Source organism: Coloeus monedula (assembly GCF_965178545.1).
Source record: "Coloeus monedula genome assembly, chromosome: Z".
Lineage (NCBI taxonomy): Eukaryota > Metazoa > Chordata > Aves > Passeriformes > Corvidae > Coloeus > Coloeus monedula.
The window spans coordinates 34,170,557-34,178,641 of NC_138822.1; the positions used below are offsets into that span (position 1 = coordinate 34,170,557).

The 8,085-nt window shown below is 43.2% G+C and overlaps 1 protein-coding gene across 1 annotated transcript; it reads left to right on the top strand.

Annotated features, from left to right (window-relative positions):
- Positions 1-3,039: 3,039 nt before the first annotated feature.
- Positions 3,040-7,700, top strand: KCNV2 (potassium voltage-gated channel modifier subfamily V member 2; the record flags this gene model as incomplete). The annotated part of the gene is made up of 2 exons (XM_082301663.1): positions 3,040-4,458; positions 7,422-7,700. The coding sequence occupies 2 exons, from the start codon at positions 3,040-3,042 to the stop codon at positions 7,698-7,700; spliced, it is 1,698 nt and encodes a 565-aa protein (XP_082157789.1).
- Between the last annotated feature and the right edge of the window lie 385 nt (positions 7,701-8,085).

An 8,085-nucleotide genomic window follows, 5' to 3' on the forward strand; every position in this document is an offset into this window, starting at 1 on the left:
TTGCGTGGGAATCTATCATTCCCCAAGTGACAGTCTTCCAGCACTGAGATCCAAGGATCCCAGCCCACCATTGATGTTGAAGACAGAGGTGAAGGTGGCATCATTCTCTGCTGTGTCTGCAATCCTATTTGAACCTCATCAAGCAATGGACCGATGTTATCTCTGATCCTTTTTTTGCAATTAATATATAAAAACCAAAAAAGCTCTTCTTGCTTTCCTTCACAGCTTATCCTGGACAGCTTGAATTCTATCTGAGTTTTGGTCACACAAATTTTCTCTCCACAGAGATGAGCAGCATCTCTGTCATCCTTCCATGTCACCTTGCTTCCAGTGTACATACACTTTCCTTCTCCATCTAAGTTCACTGCTCAACCAAGCCAACCTTCTGCCCCATTGACTTGGATTTCAACACTTTATGTTTGGCTGCTCCTGCACTCTTAAAAGACAGCTCTTGAAAAGGGACAAGCATATCTGGACTCAAATAACTGCAAAGAAAAAAATATTCCCGAGAGACTTTACTAACTAGCTCTCTAAGCAGCCCATAGTCTGCTCTTCCCTATATGAGATGTTGTGCAATTCTTACTAATGACATTTATGAAGAAAAGCAGCACAGTGAATAAGATAGATAAGGAAAAAAAGTGGGTCCTTTCTGGTCACTTCATTTTCTTATTTATCTAGACTGAGGATCTAGCAGCTCAGAACCAACTCCCACCCCAAAATAAAGAACATACATGAAGCAATTTTATTTTAGCTACTTTGTCAGTTAGAGACAAGTATGAGCAGAGTGCAGCAGGTGTCCCAGAGCTCTGTTCCCATGAATATTTAGGTCAAAGAGATTAGTCTGAGCAGACAGAAGCCAGTGATCTTCCTTGCTTTGCTTAGTAATGATGTCCAAGATCTGAGTCCATGTGCATGAGGAGCTGGTGCCTGACAGTCATGAAATTCACCCTGCAGAAGCTCCTGCTACTGCAGTATGGTGTAAGAAATTATCTCGAATAGTGGGCAATAAGCCTTACTGGATACTTCTCAGAAATGAGACCAGGGAGCCTGACAAAAAGCAAAATTAAATGCAACAGCAAAGGCTGGCATGAGGAATATGGTTATAGTCTACCCTGGATCTTGATTAAGAAATATTCAAGAATTTTTGGTACTAAAATGATGGCATTGCAAACTACCCTTTTTCTTATGTCTGAATTAGTTTGCTTAGGAGAAAGAAAGAGCCTTGAAACTGGACATGAATTTGCATTAAGGTTGCTATACAAAGGACTCACCATGGTATGGTTTAATGCTCAAAGCAAACTGAAAAGCAGGTTGGTATCTCCAAAGAGGTACTGACACACCCTATTAATAGGGACCTTGTCTCTGCATCAAGAAAGAGAACAGGCAGTGGAGACAAATTTGCTTTCAAGCAGAGTTAAATATGAATTACAAATAATTCAGGCCTTAAACAGTGTGACTCAAAGAAACCTTGAACAGTTTGATGTGATCCACTCACAAGAATAAAGCCTGAGAACAAAAGTATTGCAAAATGCTCAGCTGTGGCATCTTCCAAGAACTAGTCAATATAAATACAAAAAACTACAGCTGGAGGTAGAGGAACAGGAAAGAGGAAGGAGACATTCTCATAGCAACGGCAATTGCTTCACATGGGACACTACCGAAATGACAGTATTGGACTCTGCAGGTGCAAGAACATGAGAGCAGTGCAGAAGAACAGGAGTTTGAGGACAACAAAGTGAAAACGCTGCTGCAGGAGCTCTGGGATACACTGTCCCAGCAGCTTACGTGAAAGGGTAGAGAGCTGCAAATGGAAAGCAGGCTACAGGATTGCAAATGGGAGGCCTTCCAGACCAGCGAGGGTGTTGCCAAAGCTAGTGGTTTTCCAGCGCCTTGTCCCTTCCTGCACCAGCCTGGATACAGATGGGATAATGAGCTGCTGCTTAGAAGTTTTAAGTCAGATGCTAAGAGCATGCACAAGGATCCAATATTTTGTTGTGTGTATCCCCTGCTTTACAGGACCTCCAGCTTAGCTGAAGTGCTCCCAGTGACAAGGGGAAGTAACCTGGTTTTGGGATGCTTGTTGTTACAGGAGTTGCTGGTGCCAGCCCAACCAGAGCTGAAGATTCATTCAAACACAGGGAAAGCATCTCTCCTGTCCTGCTAGTTACCCACTGCAGCGTTATACTACTTTAACATGATCTGTGAGAGAAACAAGAGTGGCTTTATGCTGTTTCTCAGTAGCTCATGAAGAGTTTAAAGCTGGAAACCCCTTCACACCCCTGCCCTTCACTTCCACTGAGCCCAGCAGAGCATTAGACCTGCACTCCCAGAGTACATCCAAAGCTTCAGGCACAGACCGCAACATTCTTCAGCTCTTAACCAAATGGAGGTATTCTAACTCTGAATAAAATGAAATTACTTTTATTTGCTCATCTTTTGAAAACATTTTAATAGCTATTCCAGTGAGTTCCTACCCTTTATCTGCATATCTATTATTCATTATTTTCATTAAAGAAAACCAAGCCATGCTATGCTCATGAGGATGAAAGAAATCTGTAACGTTCTCTCTCTCTGCACCCCTCATACATTTTTATTTGAGATTATTTTTAATCCATATGTACTTGAAATAGGAAAATGTGTGCATTTTATTAGCAATAAAACTTCAGGGATTTTTCCCCCCTACTGATTTTTCATAGATTTATGGATCCATAATCATTCACGTCACAGCCTAAGGGAAACGAGGTTTGAACAGGATAATAGCCCTTAAATCCCTTCCTCTAAGCACTCAGATCTTTGCTGTCAGCAAGATTAAAACGGTCAACAGCAGTCTTCATGTGTCTATATCCCACACAGAGCTTTCACAACAACTGGAGTGGTAGCTGGCAGGGAGAAATATGCAGAACCACTGCTGTGCATGATATTACTGAGATAAAGAGAGAAGAAAACCAGGTTGTCAGCTTTTGCAGTGTTGAAAAGGACTGGTATTAACTGTTTAATCGGGTGAATGCAAAGAGGGGAGAAGAGCAAGGAATAAATACTATGTTGCAGTTTAACAGGCAGCAAGAATTTCCTTTCCTAAAACATAAAGACAGAGAGATGGAAGCACCAAACATCCTCCCTAAGGAAGTCATTCATGTAGACAGCCAGAGTGGTTCCTCTGCCACCACTCCCTTGAACGCCCAGCCCCTACTGCAACTTGGACCTGAGGGGCATTACAACTATTATGTGGATGATGAAGATGAGGAAGATGAAGAGAAAGAACAAGGAAAATGGCTACATGAAGATGCATTTAAGGGAGAAAGCAAGGCCGCATCATTTATTCCTTGTTCCCCTGCTCTTTCCTCTAGAGCCCCAGCCACGGCATCTGCTCCATCCATGCTGAATATCAACGTTGGCGGCCAAAGTTACCGCCTCACTTACCAGGCAGTGGCCATCTATCCCAAGACTCGCCTGGGCCGCCTGGCTACCTCCACCGACCGTCGTTGCCAGCTGGGCCTGTGCGATGACTACACTGCCCAGGTCGATGAGTATTTCTTTGACCGGGACCCAGCTGTCTTCCAGTTGGTGTACAATTTCTATGCCTCGGGGGTGCTACGGGTGCGGGACGAGCTGTGCCCCCGTAGCTTCCTGGAGGAGCTGAGCTACTGGGGCGTGCGTCTCAAATACACACCCCGCTGCTGCCGCATTTGCTTTGAGGAGCGCCGGGACGAGCTGAGTGAGCAGCTGAAGGTCCAGCGGGAGCTGCGCTCCCAGGCAGAGGCTGAGGAGAATGAGCATCTCTTCCACCACATGCGCTACTACGGCCCCCAGCGCTGGCGCCTCTGGAACCTCATGGAGAAGCCCTTCTCCTCTGTCACTGCCAAAGTGATGGCCGTGGCCTCCAGCTTCTTTGTGCTCATCTCCGTGGTGGCCCTGGCACTCAACACAGTAGAGGAGATGCAGCAGGTAGACTGGAAGAGTGGGGATAGTCGGCCTGTCTTGGAGCATGTTGAGACCTTGTGCATTGCATTCTTCACTCTGGAGTACCTGCTGCGCTTGGTCTCTACTCCAGATCTGCGCCGTTTTGCCAGCAGTGCCCTCAACGCAGTAGACCTCATTGCCATCCTGCCCCTCTATCTGCAGCTGCTGCTTGAATGCTTTACTGATGATGACCAGCCCCGGGGCCGGGGCTCCCAACATGAGCACGATATCGAGAAGGTGGGACGGGTGAGCAAGGTAGGACAAGTGCTTCGCATCATGCGCCTCATGCGCATCTTCCGCATCCTCAAGCTGGCCCGCCACTCCACAGGGCTGCGTGCCTTTGGCTTTACCTTGCGCCAGTGCTACCAGCAGGTGGGCTGCCTTTTGCTCTTCATTGCTATGGGCATCTTTGCCTTCTCTGCCATGGTCTACACAGTGGAGCACGATGTGTCCAGTACCAACTTCACCAGCATTCCTCATGCTTGGTGGTGGGCTGCTGTAAGTAAACACATCTTACCTTGCTGGGTAGCCAGAGACCCTCCCTTCCTTCCCCTCCCCTTCCTTGCTGGAGTTGCTGACAATCTTGAAAACAGCAGGCTCAGATCAGTGAACATCTGGTCTGAATTCTGAGCTTACAGGACATAAGCTCACACACACACACCCATACATGCACTCATTCACCTCTCTGTAAGCTTAAATCAAGGCTTAATCAGGCAGACAGTGTTGAAATTCCCATATCTCCAAATGCAGAAAGTATTTTCACTTTTAAAGAAGAAGTGGGCAAAGAGACAGGAAAGAAAAGCATTTCCCCATTTAATGCCATTGTCAGTGTTGCCAAAACAATAGTGGGAAAAAATGCATGCATTAGGCCATCTAGTTACAGATGGACACAGGGTTTTCATTCTTATTCTATTTGTAGATCTTCTGTGACCCATCATACAACTGCAAGATTGTAAGACAGAGTTTATTAATTATAGTCAGATCACTTAAACTTTAAGAGTGAAAGCCATCCCAGAACTCTGGCTGTTAAAAATCCATTAGGACCAACAACTGTTTTACACAAGAGATTGTGTTCTGTTGTGCTGCAGAAGATGTGTGTATTTATAACATCCCAGATGTAGCTAGACATTGTAGATGCTGAGGACCCATATCTTGGCTGTCTATAACCCTAAGGCATGTCCTAGGCTATTGTCAGACACACTTTGTTTTGCAACAGCTGATGCTGGCCTCCACAGACCATTATTATGGTCCCAGGAGCATTTCTGACCCCTGGGCCTGGCTATGGGTCTGGCTCTATCCCAGTCACTTCCCTGGAGAAAAAAGCCCATGCAAATAGACTGAATATGAGTTAGAACATCTCATGATCAGCACAGACACTGGATGCACAGAGCTGCATATGGGGCCCACCAGACAGTAATCCCAACCCATCCAAGGTCACTTCTCCTGACCAGCCACCCCAGAGCCCATGGTCTGCACCTCTGGTTCAGCCATGGCCAGTGAAGTGTGGTGGTTTACCACACATTTGCAGCACATGGCAGAAAAAAAGCCTTACAGACAAGCATAAATACATACATTTATATGTGCACACGCATTTATGTAACTGTGCTGAAAATCCTTTAAGCTGGGCCATGGAAGAATGGAAAAATCAGTGAACAAAGGAAAGGGTCCTTTAATGTGACCTTCACAATCATCTTGCAGTGATATAGGCAGCCTATGAAAACATTGGTGATTCATACATTGCTAAAATATTTTGTTTTCTGAGCATGCAGGTTATATGCCAAATCTTTAGGGCTCATTTTTGCAAACTGGTGACACCATAATCATTTAGATATTCCTAAGAAAGTTATATGACTAGGGGAAAAAGGCCTATTTAGCTGAGCAAATGTCTTCAAAGACATTTGAAGGAGCTGTATCACTCACATTGCAATTCCAAAGCACGAAATACTTTTTAAAGCCTTTTAGTTCTTTAAGACTGTAAATTAAAATATCTAGGTCATTCAAGTTTTATAAAAATCCAACAGCATTCACCATCTCACATATGCAGGAGAAGTATCCCTCCTAAACTGTTACAGGCAATGTATAAGACTATGCCAGTGGTACAGTACATTATCACAGAATAACATTTTTGTCCTGGCTGGTGGAGATAAACATCTTGCCTTCATCTCAGTATTTATTTTTGGAGATATTTATCCTGTATTATCATTCAAATCCAGTGACTTAATTTCCATTAAACCAAATCACTAATCCTTTTTATTCCACAGGAAGCACCAAGTGCATCCTAAAAATGTGCTCACCCAGTGCTCTCTCATGTACCCTAATGCTTTCTTCATTTGAAATATCATTCCATTTAGCATGTTAGAGGATAGCAAACTGTACACAGTGATTTCTGAAGACTTATTTCAGTGTTAAAGCCACAATGGCATTACGGTGAAAGCCCTACTGTCTGTGGCTTATTTCTGTCAGAGTTTTAGGTTACTGTTAACAGATACACAGAGTGTGTTGAGACACTGTGAAAAAAAACTAAATAAAATCCACTGGCTGAAAAAGATCCCTTGCACAGACTAGAAAGTGATAGTTGACAGAAACCTGCAAGTTTTACTTGCCAGAGAAAAGTAAGTTATATTTACTAAGTGCAAAAATTATAAAATATCAAGATGTGTGCAGTGGAACTATATAAATTAGGAGTTATCTTATGTTGACTATTTGGGAGTACACCCTTCATATGTAGCAGCTCCATAATCAAACATCCATTAATTTTGATCTGAATTTTACAATGAAGGTATCTCAGTACTTGGTGTAGCACTGGATCTGTAACATAGTTCCCTCAGGTACCTATAGGCTAGAAAGAGAAAATTATATTGGCTGAGAAGAAAAATGTGAAGCTATGTACACAATGAGATGGTGATTCATATAAAACAAATATACTAAACACCATCCTGAAATATATATGACAAACAAAGGTAAGACTCAAAATATAACCCACAGAACGAGGCCCAAATACAGGGTTTTATCAACACACTGGATTTAGAAACAGGACATCTGTTCCAAGTGACACGATGAGGGAGCAGGGTTGCAGCTATCAGTGGATTTGCATGGTCAGTGAGCCAGCTGTCTCCTCTCCCTACAGCCAAGCAAACTCACCTTCTGGACAGGCTGGAGTGGAAATTGTCTGGGAATTTCCTCTGCAGGGCAAAAATCTAAAAATCTTCCTGAATGGTGTCAAACCATTGTCTTTCTTTACTTTGTGAGAGGGATTTAATTTTTTTTTTTTTTATTAGGGATGTTTTGCATGAGATAGATGGTACACCAAAAAAAAGAAAAAGAAAAAAGCAGCACAGAGTATTTCAGATTTACAGTGCAAAGTACAAAAGAGCTAACTTTAACATTGTCCCTGATCAGTGAGCATATCTGTCTGTATATTTCTTCTCAGCTAATGAGGTTTAATGTTGGTTTGCCTGTAGGTCAGCATCTCTACAGTGGGATATGGAGATATGTGTCCAGAAACTCACCTTGGTCGCCTGTTTGCTTTCCTCTGCATTGCTTTTGGAATAATCCTGAATGGCATGCCCATCTCCATCCTCTACAATAAATTCTCAGACTATTACAGCAAGCTGAAGGCCTACGAGTACACAGCTCTCAAGAAAGAAAGAGGGAAGGTCGACTTCACAAGGAGAGCCATAAGGAAAATATATGAGTGCTGTGGTGAGGGTGCATCCCACCCTTTGTCACAGCAACAATAGTTTGTGATTTGGATATTGGGAGGCAACCAAGAAGTTGGAGGAGAAAGAAGAAAAACAGATCAGCCAAAAGATAAACAAAAAAGGCCAAAAGCAACAAAAAGTAGATGTTGAAATCTGTTTTAAAGGGGGGTGTTTTCTAAACTAAAAAGGCTCAGATTACAACAACAGATTTTTTAAACTCTGATAGACTGTGAGCAGCACTTTCAGCACTCTCTGAAATTACCTCCTTCAGATTAAACACTCTGAATTAGTCCCAGGCAAAGATCTAACCCCTTGCTACTGATTAGATTGCCAATAAAGACCTATGATAATTGTACAAAGGGAAAACAAGTTGCTGTCATTAAGGGTCAACCACTTTACTGCTGTTAAGGCAGTCTCAAAAATT